This window comes from Protobothrops mucrosquamatus, unplaced genomic scaffold, assembly GCF_001527695.2.
Source record: "Protobothrops mucrosquamatus isolate PMUCROS unplaced genomic scaffold, P.Mucros_1.0 scaffold97, whole genome shotgun sequence".
NCBI lineage: Eukaryota > Metazoa > Chordata > Lepidosauria > Squamata > Viperidae > Protobothrops > Protobothrops mucrosquamatus.
Window position 1 is genome coordinate 234,397 of NW_015386472.1, and position 18,041 is coordinate 252,437.

An 18,041-nucleotide genomic window follows, 5' to 3' on the forward strand; every position below is an offset into this window, starting at 1 on the left:
ACCTCCTTCACGGGGTCTGGAATTCTCATGGTCTCTCCCCCTAGTCTCCAGACTGAACATCTCAAGGGCCTTAGGAACCCTGAAGACCCCACCCCGTCCCTCTTCTCATCTGCTGGTGAACTGGGAAACTCGCCCTGGGAACTGGATCCTGCTGCTAGCTGCCCCACTTGATTGGAAAGCTTCAAATATGCCCCGGAGTCTCTAACCTTGGCAACTTATGGACTTCAACTCCCATACTGACTGAGGAATTCTGGGAGTTGAAGTTCACAATTGTAAAGTTGCCAAGGTTGGAGACCTCTGCCATAGATGGTCCTCAACCTTCCTTAATCCAGACTTTCCGAGACCTTCGATTGCCTCCTCCTCAAGCTTCTCACAAGGTCAGAAAGATCTTGGCCCAAGAAATGCCCTCCTTCCCAGAGTATCTCAACCTCTGAAGCGCTAATCAGTTTAAGACTGAATTCTTGGCCTGTGCCAGAACACTCTTGGCACCGGAGAAGATTTTCTGCACAGAAGAGTGTTTGTTTCTAAACCCTCGTTGGATGGATGCAGTGGCTGGGGGAGGAAGAGAATTGTAGGGCAAATTGCATTTAATTGAGCCGCGTTCTCAGGAATCAAGCTTAATTATCAATCAGAACATGTTTAGAACTTCCTGAGGTCCTCATTGTTCCTTTATGATTCATTTATATTCTGCCCTCAAGGCCGTTTCTCATCAGAGGATTTGATGCTGTTGAGCAACCTGAATGATCACCACTTGTGCTTCCCATGTGCTGGTTGGCAACTACTTCCCAACCCTTGATTTAAATAATAATAATAATAATAATAATAATAATAATAATAATAATAATAATAATAATAATAATAATAATAATAATAATAATAATAATAATAGTTGTTGTTATTGTTATTATTAATTGGAAGGGACCTTGGAGGTCATTTAGTCCAATCCCCCGCTCAGGCAGGAAACCCTATACCATTTCAGACAAATGGTGGTCCAATCTCTTCTTTAAAACTTCCAATGTTAGAGCATTCACTGCTTCTGGAGGCAGGTTGTTCCACTGGTTAATTGTTCTAACTGTCAGGAAGTTTCTCCTTAGTTCTAGGTTAGAGAAATGTCTTGCCTTGCTTCTGTTGCCTTTGCCATTGGTAGTTGTGAGTGGGACTGTCTATTGCATATCCTGAGCCTGGTCCTGGTTAAAAGAATAAGCTGTTTTCGTATATCTCAGAAGCTTGGGCAGGTAAGGGAGAAGGTGCTTATTTATGACACCTCCTGGGGGGAAAAGAATTGGGATTGTCGGTTGGACTTAGGTCATCAAGTTCTTTGTAGCCTACATCAGAAGCCCTGCCTATCTATGATGGGCAGACCAGGGAAGCCTTGACAAGTGGAGGTCCACTGCATGCTGATAGGGTCTCTCTGCCCTTAGATGGACAGCCTAAAAGTGGGGACTGAAAAAAGTGGGGCTTCTCCAAAAATGAAGAACAGCCCCTCTCACAGAGAGGTGGGTTCAAGGTGGGACCTCAAGGGTGAGTTGGCTACAGCTTGAATTGAGTCTAGGGTTAATGAGCTGAGATGCCCCACGTACAAAGAAAAAATATATCTGATACGATTGCCAACGTTGCTCAACAGTGTCTGAAGGGCTCTGAGCCAGGTTTATACAAAGTTCAAGCCTGATAGGCCACAAGGACCAAGAATGGCATGTGGAATTACTCAAGAGTGATTTGAGTATTTTATTATTCTTCACTTATCGATAGACTCTTGCCAGACTAAGAGTCTGCAGACAAACTCTGGAAATCGCTAAGGAGGGGCCGTTTAACCCTCTACCAAACTTTCCAAGCTCCGCTGCCTCTTTGCCCTCTGGGATGCAGTCTCTCTCTCCTGGGAATCCAGACTACATTCCACCACCAATTAAGATAATTAATAGAAAAATTAAGGACATAGGCAAAGAATTTATACTGTGTTTATACTGTGAATCAAAGTAGAGCATGATTGGGTAGCCTAGGAATTTAAAGCACATTTAGAGGAAGTAATTTGTCCACAGCATTTTGGGCATCCTGGAGCAGATCCCGAATCACCCGTCTTAGCGGGTGGCATTTTTGTTGGGAACAAAGGCACCATGGAAACCGTAAGGAATCTGGACAGGGATTTCAGTGCGGCCCAGCTCGGCAAAATTTTCCGCATCCAGAACAAGAAGGAAGCTACCTTCATTCTGAAATAAAGAGAAATAATGGATAACAGTTCTTCAGTGCTGCCTCCCCATGCAAAGCATCTATTTTCTCTGCTCTTGTAGGGATCTGAAGAAGAAAAGTAAACCATAAAGATACAGAGGAGTTCCAGAAAGACCTACTAGCATTTTGAAGCCCCAAATGCCTGCAGCTTTCAGTAGAAAGCATAAGAAATTCATTTTCAGAAATCTGAAAGGAATATTCAAAGTAGGTCTTGACCTCTGCAGTGAGGCCTAACTTACCTGCTTGGGTGTGAGCACCACCGAGAGGATCACTCCCTTGTCTTCTGCTGAAGAACCAGGTTCTGGCACAAATATGGGCTCTGAAGGATACATCCCTTTCTCGCGCCAGATCTGGTGGGCAAAGCAAAGGGTACAGAAGAGGTTTCTTCTCGTGAGCTTTCGAGGTGGAACTCCATCCCCACCACACAGTGATGGGATTCAGCCAGTTTGCACCACTTCAGCAGAACCGGTACATAATTTTTTGTTGCCCAGGCCCAAAATGCACTTCCGGAAGTGGCATCCACACAGATTTGAATCCCACCACTACCACCACACCAGTAACAACAGAAGAACATCACTTGCCCCCATCTTCTCACCTTCATCTCCTTGGTTTCTGTATCAACCTTGACCAAGGAGTCTCCAACGAGATGACCAAAGCTGCAGCCATAGAAATAACGATATTTTTTCCCACAGTAATGTGCATAATTGATCTGAGGGAATTCCACTCCTCCTGCTTCTTTGAGGTCCTCATTGTGTAGACTTTCAGGTGTGCACCAGATCTAGACGAGTCAACACGGAACCAATCACATTGGTTATCTATCTACTATTTGGACTTGCTGAGTTCCTCCAGGAACTTTCCTGCCATTCAATGCTTTTATGTTTTGAGGCCCTGCCACTTGAAGAGCACAGGTGGTCCTCAGCTTACAGCCACATTTGGGACCAGAATTTCCACTGTTAAGCAAAGTGGTTGTTAAGTGAGTCCTGCTTCCCATATTGACCTTGCTTGTCGGAAACTAGCTGGGAAGGTTACAAAGGACCCTGAGATGCTACAATCATTGTAAAGCATCCAAACTTTGATCACGTGACTATGAGGATTGCTGCAATGGTCATAATAGCAAGGAGGGGAGTCTCTTGGAGGCAAGCAAGTTTACCCTGAGCAGGGAGGCAGTGATCGATTTCCAAATTCCAGATGTCGGTTCTTAACTTTCTCATGAGTTTGAAATGAGCTCTACCTCAACACAAGGCTCTTCCTTTTTAAACATCCCAGATCTGGGGTCTCTCCTTCAACCCATGATACCTTCGATCCAAGTTCTCCATAGCTTAATTTTCTTTGGTAGTTAGTCTTTGAAAAAATGATCCCATTTATGTAACTCCTGCTATTTTTCCCAAGTCTAGCTGCTGTTTGCAGGATGGTGAGATTTCCAAAGGATGACAAGAAAAATTGAATGCTTTCATTCTTTCTAAATTACACACACACACACACACACACACACACACACAGATGCATGCATAAATTATCTACCTTCCCATCCTCCTCCTTCACAGCTTCTGCCAACGTGTAGGACAAAGGGTTAAGATTCTGCCCCACAGATGCCTTGGAGCTCACAGTGATGGGAAGAACAAAGCGCCGTGGAAATGGCTTCGGGAGTATGTTGTAGGTCTGCCGAGACAATAAAAAGAAGTCATTGCACAGAGAAACAAATCCACACTCTGTGATCACGCCACAAGGATGAAGAGCAGGACGACCAAGAGTCAAGAGAACGTCTCCACCTCCTGTTTGCCTGGGTTCCTTCCCCTCAGAATTCCTCCCTTGTCTGGGACTGGAGCACCATGCTCCAACACCCCTGGGAGATACCAAACTAGACTACAGTATGAAGCTCCCTTTCAGTGCCCACAGCATGGAGGGCAGAGCAGCAGTACCTGGTCAAGGGCTTCCCCAGCCTTGTGGAGGTTCTGCAGTCGGTAAATGTCAAAAACTTTCCCATCATCGAAACAGCAGAGATCCAGGACGATGCAGCCCTGGTCCTCAAAGGCGTTGATATTATGGAAATAGCAGAAGGCCTTGCTATGATATTGCAAGGGTAAGGTCTGCAACAAGAGGGAAAGACATGAGGGTGAATTCCTGCCCTTCGATGACACCCAAAAAATTGGTCCTGGGCACAATTTCTTAAAAATCTTCGCTTATATATCAGGGTGATGCTTGAAAGGATTTTAATGGGCAAATCAAAGAAGTTTAGAAGTGATCTTTCCCGGTGTAATCTTTCTTAATCTGATGTTCTCCAAAGATCTCTGGACCTCAACTCTCCCACCATTCTCAGCCACTCTGGCCAATACCATAGAGGAATTCTGGGAGCTGCCACCCCAAAATAATCTGGGAAAAACTTTGTTTTGCTTATGGATACCTTCCACCAGCCAGGATGAGAAGAGCAACAGTCTCATCTGCCTGCTCCTGCAGAGCCCAGAGAAGACATACCAGGAAGTCACCAGATCCAGCCAAACCGCTGACTCACCTGCCCCGTGTGCTTGTTCACGACATAAAAGCGGGTGTTTAGCTGAGGCTCCCAACTCAGTCCATCCAGAAGGGATTTCCCCCAAAATTTGGCTGTAACGATTTCCCACAACTTTATCTGGACGGGCTGCTCAATAAAAATCACATAGTTTTCACTCATTCCTAGAAACAGAAGAAAAAAAGAGTTGGGCCGCTTTTTTTCATGAAGAGCCGATTCCATTCTTCCATCTAATTACCTGGACTTTTCCAACAACAGGGTTGCCTTATCTTTCCACCTGCCGGCGTCCTCCTTTGTGCCAAAACAATTTCAGATTATGCAATGTAATGGCCAGTAATTTCAAATCATCCCATTTAACACTCTGTGAATCAAATGTAATGCCTGAGGGTGCTGCTACACCACCTACTTAGGAATTGGCATGTTTCCTTTTTATCAACAATTTTTTTAAAAAAAGGAATTGCCATGCTTCGTTTACGCAATCCCCCTTCCAGCTTCCAATGGAAGGCCAGTGATTGGATACAGCTAGGAGCCAACAACTTTTGTTCAACTTCCTAGTTTTACTGATGTTGTTTTTAAAGCATCTCTCAGGGCATGATTTCAATTTCAATTTATTATAGCTACCAGCTAGCAAAGGATGTTACATTGTTTTGTATGAACTGCTCTGCTGGATCATTTGTGGCTTGGAGCAATGAATTTCATTAATTTAATCTTTCATATTACATTTCCTGTTCTACTTGATTTTATTCAGGCAGTGTGATAGATCACACCAGCAGCATCCCAAATTATTGGCCCACTTTTCATCATTCCACTTTTACAACTCCAGCTGCTTCTTTCTGGCATCTCCAATAAAGATGGCAATGGCCTACTTAAAAGGAGGATGGTCCTCTCACCAAAACTGTGATAATAGGCTGGTTTCATTCTGTCCTCTGGTTCAATGGTACACAGCACTTCTGCACCTTGCAGGCTGGAGTCACTAAGCTGAGCCTTCTGGGGAGGAACACGGATGATGTTATAGTTGAAGCCTGTAAGAGAGAAAGACCAGCTCTTTGGATCTGTGATTCCAGCTAATCAGCTGCAGATGGATTGTGGAATTGGCTCACCTCGACTGCTGTGCCTTGTGCTATAAACAATACTTCCTATGAACAATAATTGAATTTGGAAATGAGATATGGGCAGCACCCATTAAAAGTTTGGAAGGGGAGACAGCCAAGATGATGCATTCTAGGAGAAATCCACAGCCACTTCATCTTCACTCCAGTGTAAAATTCAGACTTAAAACATCATACATTTTCCAGGTCCTCTGATCCAGTCAAAAGGGCTGTAGCATCTAACTAAAAACCTATGCACCTACGCATTGAAAAAATACTTGTCATCTTTGAATTGACTGAGATTTTTTGATGTGTCTGTTAAGCAACTGTCAGTTTGGAGTAAAAAGCCAAGAAGGCCTGGGTTGGGAGAAATGGAGGCAGTACTCACCAATGAAGTCAAAGCCACACATTGAGATGAGTATTGAATTCCAGACGTTAAAATGCTAGTCTGTTTGTCTCTGAATCTGGTCTTACCGTGCGTCCCATAAGAGTTGCCCATGTTGTAGACTGTTCCATCTGGATCATAGTGTGGGTGGGCTGTGGCTCCATTCACTGCAACGTATTTTTTCCAGTTCATCTGCAAGGACAAAGATAGCAAGTCATCTTACTTCAGGTGGACACCTTCCAGATAGAACTGAAGCCCTCAGAATTCCCACACCAGCTGAGAGGTGTCATCGCCACATCTGAGACAGAGCCAGGGTGGGGGAAGCTGATCTCAACAACTCATTGTAAAACATTATGGTCCTATTTCTGAATCTAAAAGCTGTTTTGTGGGGTGGGCATGACTAGTAGATCTTCTGTAGAAGATCCCGATTGAATCTGCAGCATCTCCAGAGCTCCTGAAAAACTATCTGTCAATCCAGATTTAAATAGTAGTGGATGAGATGGCGAGATAGGCTAACCTAACCCAATGCCAGGTAGCCTGCTCCGTTCCTTTACCTTCTCCTTTGATTCAAGCGTGTCCAGATCCACTCTGTGCATTTGACTGGTCTCCGTGCTGACAAAATAGTCACCTTTAATGACCGCAAAATTCACAACGCAGTTGTCGGTCTCTTCTGCAATATAAAATTCACCTCATTGGAGTGTCATAAATTCAGTACAGAAAATATTTCCATTGTCACCAAGTTGCCAGGATCAAAAAACTGAAAGTGTAGGAGAAGGAGTAGCCAAAATGGGGGTGGAGTCCAAAGAGGAACCAGCTAGAGACTTTACATAGTCACAAATGATCTTAGTCTGTTCTGCCACTCTTCTCCTACAGAAAATGGCATAATGCCTTAAAGTTGATTTCTGATTCAAAGTTAAATGTGCCAAGGACAGAGTTGGAAGACAAACTGAATGTCACCTCCAGCTTTGTCCAGAGGTTTTCTTACCCTCTGCCTCCCCATTTTTTACAAGAGAAATTTGGTGGACTGCCTTTCAGCATTTCCTTACTGAAACTTCAGATGCAGAATATGAGCGAAACTGATCCAAGAAAGATACCTACTTGAGAAGTCAAACTTTGACATGAAGCGGTCAAAAACGTTCTTGCAAGGATCTGGTATGGCCCAGGTGCCAAATTCAGACATCATGATTCGGTTGTTCTTGCTGTTGGTCAGGTAAGAATCACTCCGGAGAAACTTGCTGCTGTACTTCACCACCCCATCCTCAATTTCAAACTTATGCATAAGTGCCATGCCATCAAACCAGTGGTTAAACCTTCATTTGGAGAAGAAAAATCCAGATTAAAGGAGGAGAAAGTTTTGTGCAAAGATTATCCTACATATTCCAAGCATCCACTCAGTTTCTTAGATGACCAGAAAATTCCCATTTCAGTATACAGCTGCACACAAAGTTTACAGCAAATTTTAAAGACTGTAATTCTTGCTAAGGTATTATTTCTAAATTGTTAAAACATATTTCTAAAGAAGACACACACCCCTTAAAAAATTATCACTAATTCAGCTTTCTCCCAGTCCTCTGTTGTCATTATATCTCCCTTAAATCAAAAAAATCCGTATTATCACTCAGGGATTCTTCCTAAGACAAAAATGATTGGTAGAATTATTGAAGAACATGAATGGAGAAGGTTGATCAAGACTGCAGACCAGAACAAAATTATCTGCTGGCTTTTTAATCCTTAGCAGAGCAGACAGCAGCATCCATAGCAATAGAAAAAGGCGTACTTATCTGGTCCAAATTCATATTTTCCTGGCCCGTTCCTCACTAGCTTTCCTTTCAGCCATTTGGGAATCTGCCCTTGAAGTTTTATTGGGATTGCTTGAGGTGTTTCTTCTACGGTGGAGAATAATGGCGAGATGCATTCTAAGCCCTTCTTGTGGCTATAAGTAACTGGAACCTTCTGCTTGGACACCAGATTTCTTATCCCTGCAGAGACAAACCAAGCAATTAGCAAAGAGAAAGGGGTTAATATCCTGGGTGCAATCCTGAAGTTACCGCTTCATATTATGCACACAGGTCAACTGCATGTTTAGGAATCAGCTAAGTAAGGGGGGAAAAGGATGCTTCTGATCAAGGTTATTGAGATAGATTTCCCTGAAATATTTTCAAATTCTCAGTTTGCAGATTGAACATGCCTTGAAGAACAGATTTGGGGTTAGGTTAAACTATACTGCAACTGAAAAAAGCAAATATGTCTCAAAACTAGAAAACTAAACTTCCTATGTATTAATTGAAGCATGCCACAGTATAAGGGGAAAACTGAAATAAAGGAAACAGGGCAGTTCATGTGTTAGCAATGCTGATTGAGATTATGCATTGGGTATCCAGTAATGTATCAGAAGGCACACATGCATGCACTGGAAATGGTACATTGTGCTCCATCATCTCGCCATGAGGGCTTCTGTCCACTACCCTACTGCACACACACACACACACACACACACCACACACATGAGAAATCCCTTCCTGTCCTTTTGGGTCCACAAAGGGGTTTGTGGTCATTCTTTTTCCTGAGGGGGTTGACCAGAGAGGAAAGAGAGAGGTTTGGGGATCCAAATACGCAAGGAGTTCAAATGATAAGTCTCTGCCAAAGGCTGAAATTTAAATTAAAAATCAAGCCACCATTGTTTAATACTGCTTTTTGAGTCACTACCATGATGAAATATCTCTTCTCCCATTAAAATAATTATTATTCATAATAATAATAGTACAGCCTGGCTCTCACACGTTGTCATTGAAATAGGGCAGGTCAGTGCAATCGATGAGGTTAATGATCACACAGGGCTATACAACCTGTCCTGGCCCAACCAGGGTCCTGCCCGTTTTTGACCACTTCAGAGCTCTCTCCCTTTCAGCCAAGCGTCCGAGGGAGCCTCCCAGGTAATTCCGCCACATCCCTCCCTCCCTCTCTGGTCTGATGCAACGGACCGTTTAGAAACGAATGTGAGGAAACTGTGGGGTCCCTCTGGGGACCAGCTCTGCACACAGAAAAGGGACTCATTCCCCAAACTGTTGTAATAATTCTCAATGCCTGCCAAGCTTTGCCTTCTCTGCCATTTCTGGATGGCAGTACAGGTATTCCTCAATTTACAAGAGTTCATTTAGTGGCGGTTCGAAAGCATAACAGCACTGGAAAGAGGGACTCGGGACCATTTGTCACACTGACACAGCATCCGATGGTGTCACGTGACCAAAATTCAAGCCCTTGGCAACCGGCTCCCATTTATGACGGTTGCCGTGTCCCAGGGGTCACGTCATCCCCTTTTGCGACCTTCTGACAAGCAAAGTCAATGGAGAAGCCAGAGTCACTTAATAACCACATTACTAACAATGACCGCAACCGCAATGATTCGCTTAACAACTGTGGAAAGAAGAGTTATAAAACAGGTCAAAATTCACTTAGCAACTGTCTCACTTAGCAACAGAAATTTTGGACTCAGTTGTGCTCGTATGTCGAGGACTACCTGTAAAGATCTTGTCCGCACCGTGTGTCTATGCAGATTCTAACTGAGGTCTGCTTGGATGACTCTCATAACTATGGACCTTTGGTAGTGGGACAACTAGGAGCCTTCTCAAGCCTTCTTGTGCTCATTCCAATAGGGAATTCATCATAGACACGCTTGGCTGAATACATACATGTACTCCATCCTGATAGAGTGCCACATATGCTCGTATTTGTCTCCTGGGAAAAGCAGATGAAATATTCAGCTGAGTGTTTCATATTTTGGGCAATTTCCTCAGTGCAAAATCTATCATTCTTGCATAGCAGTCTGGCTGTGGAGACAACATTCCTGCTTTACATCTCCTTTTTTTGACTGATGCTGAAGAAAATTAATCCCAAGACTGTCAAACCAATTGGGAAGTGAAAAAATAAAAACCCAGCCAGAGGGAAAGAATGTTGATTACTTGCCTGTTGTTCCCAAGATTGCATGAATCATCACAATTCAAAATCATTATGTCTTTAGCCTGTAATCCTCAATACCTGCTTCCTAAAAGGAGGAACCCCAAAGAGATCTCTGTGGATCTCTCTGAATCTTACATGGCTTGCAGGGGTAGTCAACCTTGGCTCTTTTATGACTCGTGGACTTCAACTCCCAGAATTCCTGAGCCAGCTGTGCTGGCTCAGGAATTCTGGGAGTTGAAGTCCACGAGTCATAAAAGAGCCAAGGTTGACTACCCCTGGCTTAGAGCTTCTTCTTTTTTAACTGCCATTAGCAGAAGATTGGAAGAAAAACGGTCTTACCTGGGATATATTGGAGCAAAGACACAAGAGCGAGAATCACCTTCTGAAGCAGGAAGCCAGTGAAAGAAACGAGGAGGAAAAGCATTTTCACAATGCTGAGCTGGGAGAAAAAAGCAAGCTGCAAATAGCCAGAGACTGCAAGTCAGAGAGCCAAAAAGCTGCTCTTTGACACAAGAGGCGCAGGGCAGTGATGGAATATCTGTGGGCTTAGTGCAATGTTTCACAACAAACTCTGCCTCCCCCTTTCAGGACTGAACGAGGAGACAAGGCGGCATAAAACTGGCAGAAACAGGAGAGCACACACCTCTTGTGTCAAGCTTGGACAAATCACTTTTCAGGGGAGGAGAAACAGAATTATAGTAGATCTAAATTGCATGACTTCACATGATTAAGACACTATCTCTGTTTGCCTCATAGTTCATCATGTTTTATTGAATTAATATATATCCATTAACCATTCAGGCTGGGTGTGTCCGGGCACTAAAGTGCAGTCGGCTAGTTGGAGCTTTGATGTAACTTTAACAAATTCACAGTGTAACTGGCTCAGTCAGTGGGGGTGAGAGTTCTTGAAGAACGCCACCCACCTGCTATTTTTGTCTACTATCCTAAGCCAAGGAACATCTCTTTCCAGCCAGGAAAATCAAAGCCCTTCTTACAGTAGTTTGCTTCTGAAGTGGGCAACACATTCCTCCAGGCAAGCAGAGCATGTAAAAACAATGCCTGGAGGAGAAAAATGTTGTTTTGAGGTCTGCCAGGTTGCAGTCTCCATCTCCTCTTGCCCAAGGCTTATTCTCTGCTAGTGGTTTAGACCAAGTTCAACAGCTTAGTTAGCTAGTTAGTCCTTCTTGCCCACATTCTTTTTTTTATTCTTTCTAAACTTTCCCTCAACCTTCTCTGTTCTTCTCCATGTTTTATTACAGCCAAACCTTGGTATTGCCACAGGAGGGACATTAATCAACTAAGGGCAAAAGTTGTTCTGCTAGATTTATACTCTGCCTTTTCTTCAGAAGATCAAGGCAGCATACATATTACCAAGTTAAAAGCGTCATATCTTAAGGACTCTGTCCTTCAGCCGTTTTCTTGTCTGCTGTAGCTGCTAAATATTGGTAATTAAATTTGTTTCAGTCAGTCTTCTTTGTGCACAGGCTCTAGGGTGAAAGATCTACATCCTGTGCACACATAAACAGTATCTCTATGATTTTGTATTGTTCCTATCTTGCTGCAGGTCCAAAGAAATAATGCTTCAATTATTCTGGTACAATCCTAAAAGTACCCTACCTCCTTCAAACTTAACCATTTTCCTACAAGCAGAAGTATGAGCAGAGTATGTATGGGTGAGAACCAGGCAAATATTAAGCAATGCTTTGGAAGACATGTTTATATTGGAAGAGAAACTTTCTGTTTGTTTTGATCCACCTCTGGGTGCACAAGGTGAGAGACTTGGATTATTGCTCAAAAGAAGCTGAGGGGGCTTCTCACCTGATGTTTCAAGCATTCTAAATTCTTCTAATCAGATATTGCAGATTTAAGCTTAAATAATGGTCAATCCTAACCCACTAACACATGAAAGCAGATTATGGAAAGAAAAGTAGCGGCTAGATGTTCAAAAGCAATGAAAAACAAGGGCACTATATTGGAGGTGGAAAATATAATGAACAGTTTAATCATAATACTTATACATATGTATAAAGTAATTCTCCCATTCCTGAAGATTAACATCAAGTCATGATTTTATTTTGGGACAAGATCTATTATGCACAAGCAAAATAAGAACATTATTACAATTATTTTCTTCCTTTCTATTTTATTTTCATTTGCTAAAGTCACCAACATTATAAAATATAATTTTTTTTGATAAGGGAAAAAAATAATATAAGGAAAGAAAAACATCACTTTTTAAAACCATTTAGTGAAAATACATTTTTAGTCTTATATATAAGTTTACCAAAGTATAACATATACAACCCAGCCAAAATTAAAGATTTGTATGCCAAGATTTCATTATGACTCAGCCACATAACTTTTTTCCTATGCAAATGATATTCAAATGAGTGCAATGTAGTTTGGGTATCTGTCAAAATAAGTCAAGTTCATGGTATTATCTTCCTCACTGGAAATGACATGCTTTAAATGAAGCACACCAGATTTTTTTCCATTCTCTCTTTCAAAAGGTTGATAGTCCTTGCCATAGAAAATCAGTTCTACATAACTGTTCTAAACCAGCATCTTAATTATAATTGAATTATAACTACTGATGCTCCTTTTAAGTTACAGTTTTGAAATTGTGAGCTACTTTCCAAATCTACAAAAGGAAGTACAAGTATCATGAAAGTTAAAAGGCTTTCCCACCTAGACAATAGAACAAGTAAGTGCATGCCTTAAATCATTTGCCAGATAAACCCTCTTCATTTTGTAGAGGGCCTGCAATTGTTGCAAAGCTGTGTCTTAGATTCTCTCTTTTCAACTTCAAGTGATGTTCTATAGAACAAGCTTCTTTCAGGATCCCTTCAAGCTCCTCTACATATGAAGCATCCATTGCTGCTCTCTCACTTTATTCATAAAAAAGAGAAACACCTGTATTTAAAACTGCTACATAGAAAACTAAAATTTGTATCAATGTTCTCAATTATTGCCAAGCATTTTTAAACAATGAGGGTAAGCTATTAAATACATATTACAGGAGAGTATTATAAATATAAACTTTTAGTTGGAAGATACTGAATTCATGGTATAATATATAGTGGTATTTTGCTTATATGAAGTGCTCCCTTGTAGCAATATGTGGGGAGTTTGGTGTTTTGTTTTGAACACTTTGGGTAAAATTCCTTTTTGTGACAGTCCACTTAACCTATGGAGCCTTTTCCTGTTCGTAACTGGAGCTCCCTACATCTCCTAAAACAGCTCCAAGGTCTTCCAAATTGCCAGGGCAGACGTGAAAGATATACCGAGAGTTATTACAAGACACTATTCCTCCATGCACGCACTGCTGAGAGGCAAGGCGGCAAAACAACTTAACCAAATTTTACCATTGCAAGTACATAGTTAAGAGTATAGGTTGGTTCAGAAGACAGACACTGAATAACTTTGGATCTTACTATAAATTTTAAATTTGTTTTTCTAGCTGAAAGCATTTTGTTACAATATGCAAACAGTTGATTTATTTTTCCTTTTAAGTAAATAAAAAGGATTAAAACACAATTTTAGAAACATCAGATACATCAACAGTTGAATATGTGTTCAAAAAAGAAATTTTAAAATGTCAAAAATAAAATAATTTACTTGCCTCAAAATTTGTGCATACTTTGATAATAGGGCATTGATTTCTTTGCCCGTATCTGTTAATATAAATATTTATTTCATTAAAATTGGGGTGTAAATGTAGGCAAGAAGAATGGCTAATATTTTTTTCAAAATAATACCCTTTAAAATGGTTTCCAAAGTGTCAGTTTTATGAAATTTCTGGGAGCTTTCAGGAGCCGGATCATTTTTTTCCAAAAAACCCAACTGTGCATTTCCTGAAGTTTCATTCTATAAAAAGGGAGAAAAAAAAACAGTGAAGGGTTGAAAAAAAATATCAAAAAATATCAAAAAAATATCAAAAAAAATCAAAGTAGTCCATGGATTTCCCCAGCCAAGCCATACCTTTGTTTCGGTACATGACTCACAAGATTGTAAATAAACACAACAAAATTGAAAAGGAAATTACTGTAGCTTAAACAATAATGATGCTACCTAGTACAAACTCACCTTTGCTTCTTTTTTACGTTTATTTTTGTTTTCATCTGACTTTACAAGGGTAGTTGTCATTGTTACCTGTACAAGTACAAGGTCATTATTTGTGAAAAAAGAAATCTCTGGAACACCAGATAACAGCACATAAAACGAGTGTTAAGCACATCCTAAGATTACCAGGCTTTCCTGATGCAATCAAAGAGAGACAGCCTCAGAAAAAGAGGACAAAATAACTTGCACCCAAGGACAGCCTGCTAAAATTTGATTTTGCCCCCACTTTATACAACCTAAGTGGAAAATCCTAGTTTGGTGGCCAGGAATCTGTATTCTTTGATAATGCAACATTAATGGTATTGTGATAGTTGTCAAATTCCACCAGAGGTGATTGTTTCTCAGCAGGTTTAGGGTCACACCACCACTGCAGGCTGCAGAATTTACCATCCTCTAGCAGAGGGAAGCTGGGCAACATCTCCCACCCACCCATCCATCTTCAAGAAATGCAGAGGGGGGGGGCTTCCATCCATACCAGACACAGTGCCAGGAATGGTGGTTTGCAGCAACAGCCATATGGCAAAAAATGTGCAAAACTGGCAGCCCAGTGCATGGCAGGGGGTGACTCTCTGGATAGCGAGATGCGTGGCATATAAATTTAATTTAATAAGTAAATAAACGCACACACACACCAGCAGGGGTCTGTCCTTTAATATAGTTCACAAAACTCTTCTTTTAGGAAGCCGTTTGAAGCCTGTGAATGAGTCCTCTCTTTTATGCCTTTTTAAAATAAGACTTTGATTCCTAGCTGTTGGCTGCCCAGAGTCCTATGGGAGTCAAAACATTCTATAAATTAAAAAAAAACACGAAAAGAAATAAAGATAAAATACAAATTCAAATAAGCAATTACAATACAGCATAATAAAATAAAACCCGCAAACCAACTCTGACGAAACGGGGGGGAAGGGGGCTCTTTTGTTTCACCCCCCCCCACCGATCCAAAATAAGCTCTGGCTTCATAATCTCCCCGGCTGGGGATGATGGGAGTCCCAGTCCCACCCACAACTGGGGGGTTTCCCGGTCCGGGCCGTCTCTCAAATCGCCCCCCGGTGATCCAAGCAGCCCCTGCTGAGCCCAGTCCAGGTCAAGCTGGGCTGAGGGGGGCGTCCCGGGATGGGTCTTTCTTTTGCCCCACGTTGTCTTTAGACCCGCGGGAATCCCCTGCAGGACGAATTCGGCCGTGTGAAAGCGACAGGACACGTTTCGGGTGAAGGATCGACAGGGAAGACACCGCCCCCCCCCCCCCCGCTCTCACAAATGGCAAGCCGAGGCTGCCGACGCTCTGAGGCCCATGGGCGGCACCAGTGCGCATGCGCCGCGCCGCCCCACAGGAGTGACGGTTAAGCGGCGTCTCGCGCTGGGAGGAGGACCGTTTTGGCGGGAAATGCTCACGTGGCGCCCAGGCCTGGTGCGGCAGGGCGCCGGGTTGGAGATGTCTAGAAGGGCGTCTTTCTAAAGCAGGGTTTCTCAACGTTGTGGTCTTTCAGATTGGTGGGTTTTCATTCTCAAAATGCAACTCCCATCACATTAAATGATTAGATCCATCCACTCAAATTGTGCTTCTCAACTGTGGGCACTTTAAGGGGGGGGGGTGGACTTCAGCTCCCAGAATTCCATAGCATAGCATAGCATAGTATAGCTGGCTGAAGAATTCTGGGAGTTGAAGTCCACCCTTAAAGTGCCCACGGTTGAGAAACACTGCTTTGAATTAAGGATTCTTAGAAGCAAGAGAGGGACCCTCATTGGGGGGGGGGTCTGCCCCTCCCTGAAAAGTGGGGGAAGCATCAGTGATGCTGGCTCGGGATCCTGGACAATCCCAAGGCATGTGCAATTATAGAGGATGATCTTGGTCAGGTTTTATCCTGATTAAAGAGTTTGGTGCCACAGTTCTTATACCAAAAGAATCTTTTAAACTCCCAGGGTTGGGAGTTTTAGATTGTGTCTTTGTGTAATGTGTCAGAAAGCAACACACCAAACATTAGAAGGCATTGACGTGCTTTGTTAGATGTGAGAAGGGATAGACACCCTTAAAATATGTTGCATATCTTCCTTTCGCTAGCTGGGTTTGTTCCTTTAATACTTCCAGTCTTAATTAAGGACATCAGAATTCCACCGATTGTAGAAAAAGCTGGGTTTTTTTTGGGGGGGGGGATACCACAGAAAAAGTTCAGCCAAAAGTTGAGTTTTCTAAAGTTCCAAAGGAGGCATGGATGCCATGCTAAAATGCTATTATTGCCTTTAATTAAAATGCTACAAATCAGGCCTGAAATTCTAATGAGAATCCAAGGTCTGAAGGGAGATGGAGATCCATCCAGGCAGGCAACCAATCCAGTGCACCAAGGTGTTTCAGCTGTCTTGGAAGATGTGATTTACTTCCTGTTCCGGGCTTTCCTTATTCTCCTCTCCTTTCACTGTTGCCTGATTTAACTATAAAAATACCAGACAGTTCTGCATATTGTCAAAGCAAGAATATACAGTATTTGCAGCATTGACATCAGCCCTGCCACCCACCTCTTCCCCCATCCCTAGATCTCCACCCAGAAGAAGACCTCTTCTTAGCCACTGCCAACGGCTCCTAGTCCCATTTCGGCAAGGGAGCAAGCTGTGAGCATCTGCTACCAGCTCCTGGGACTGATAATGGTTTATTAACCTCCCTGCCACAAGGAAAAAGGAGGGGGAGGGAGCTCAACTGGCCTTTAGGTGCTTATGGGGCAAGGAAAGATCTAGGGGAGATTTCCAAATTATGTCACAAGGACACGTGGCAGAGGGTCACACAGATCACACAGCATTCTGGAAAAGAGGCATAGCAACCCTCCCGGAAAGAAGTGTGTCAGAAGAATGGGAAATAGCAAAATACAGAAGTCAAAATAGGTTCAAATGTCACAATTCTTTAAAGAAAAAGAAGCAAGTATGATTCTGCTGACATTACGAAACCAAAGAATCAGAAAAAAGAGTTTTAGTAGGCTATAAAATAGACTATAGGCCAGGGGTAGTCAACCTTGGCTCTTTTATGACTTGTGGACTTCAACTCCCAGAATTCCTGAGCCAGCACAGGTTGACTACCCCTGCTTAGGTTATAAATCCAGAACCAGGGATTCAAGAGAGGACAAGCTGGGGTCCTTGCACTCCTGGAGATAACTTCTGGAGAAGATGGTGTTTGCAGGAATGAAATGGACAGAAGCCTTTGAGGGCAGAACAATGCTTTCTCTCTTGAGGGAAGTCCTTCAGGAAGGGAATCTGTGCCATGTCAAGTTTTTTATGAGATTCTTTTTTTACTTGCCTACTTTCTGACATCAAATTTTAAAAAGTGTAGTACACGGGAGACTTTAAGCAAGCACTGGCCTGATCCATCTCTGCACTCAGATGGACAAAGCTGTTTTCCAAAGGACACCCAAGACTTCAGACAAATAGAAAACCAAACATTACAATAAAGGCAAACCAGCTGTTCCACAAATAAAGAGACCATCACACACAAGCAGTCACCACACTGACCCTGATGTATGGAGGTGTCTTCTAAAAATACAGCACTCAGATTTGGAGGGCAGGTATTCCCCCTGGAGGGGAAACCGTCCCACCTTTCAGTCTTCCCTCTGTCAATCCAGGTGGAGATGAAGAGTCCCCCCCCCGCAAGGCTGCCTTTCAACTTGTCCCCCACCCCAACCACTTACCCACATTCCCAGACCGAAGGCAGAAGCAGGAAGCACCCCATCCCCGACTTCCCTCCCTTCCTGCCAGCTCCTTCTCTGGACTCTAGAGAGCA

General features: G+C 42.7%; 1 protein-coding gene across 1 annotated transcript; it reads right to left on the reverse strand.

Moving 5' to 3' along the window:
• Positions 1–1,947: 1,947 nt before the first annotated feature.
• Positions 1,948–15,077, reverse strand: BCO2 (beta-carotene oxygenase 2). The gene is made up of 14 exons (XM_029283453.1): positions 14,914–15,077; positions 14,246–14,311; positions 13,918–14,026; positions 7,980–8,181; positions 7,301–7,512; positions 6,757–6,872; positions 6,292–6,394; positions 5,620–5,751; positions 4,733–4,893; positions 4,143–4,310; positions 3,745–3,882; positions 2,819–3,001; positions 2,463–2,573; positions 1,948–2,204 (listed from the first exon to the last, which is right to left on the reverse strand). The coding sequence occupies exons 2-14, from the start codon at positions 14,303–14,305 to the stop codon at positions 2,076–2,078; spliced, it is 1,824 nt and encodes a 607-aa protein (XP_029139286.1). The 5' UTR covers positions 14,306–14,311; positions 14,914–15,077; the 3' UTR covers positions 1,948–2,075.
• Positions 15,078–18,041: the final 2,964 nt, after the last annotated feature.

Excerpts from the sequence above, each read along its gene's own strand:
- BCO2 (XM_029283453.1), bottom strand. The coding sequence starts at position 14,305 with ATGACAACTACCCTTGTAAAGTCAGATGAAAACAAAAATAAACGTAAA. Across the intron at positions 2,574-2,818 it reads CAGAAACCAAGGAGATGAAG|ATCTGGCGCGAGAAAGGGAT; the intron begins GTGAGAAGATGG and ends TTTGCCCACCAG. Across the intron at positions 2,205-2,462 it reads TGGTGCTCACACCCAAGCAG|AATGAAGGTAGCTTCCTTCT; the intron begins GTAAGTTAGGCC and ends TCTTTATTTCAG.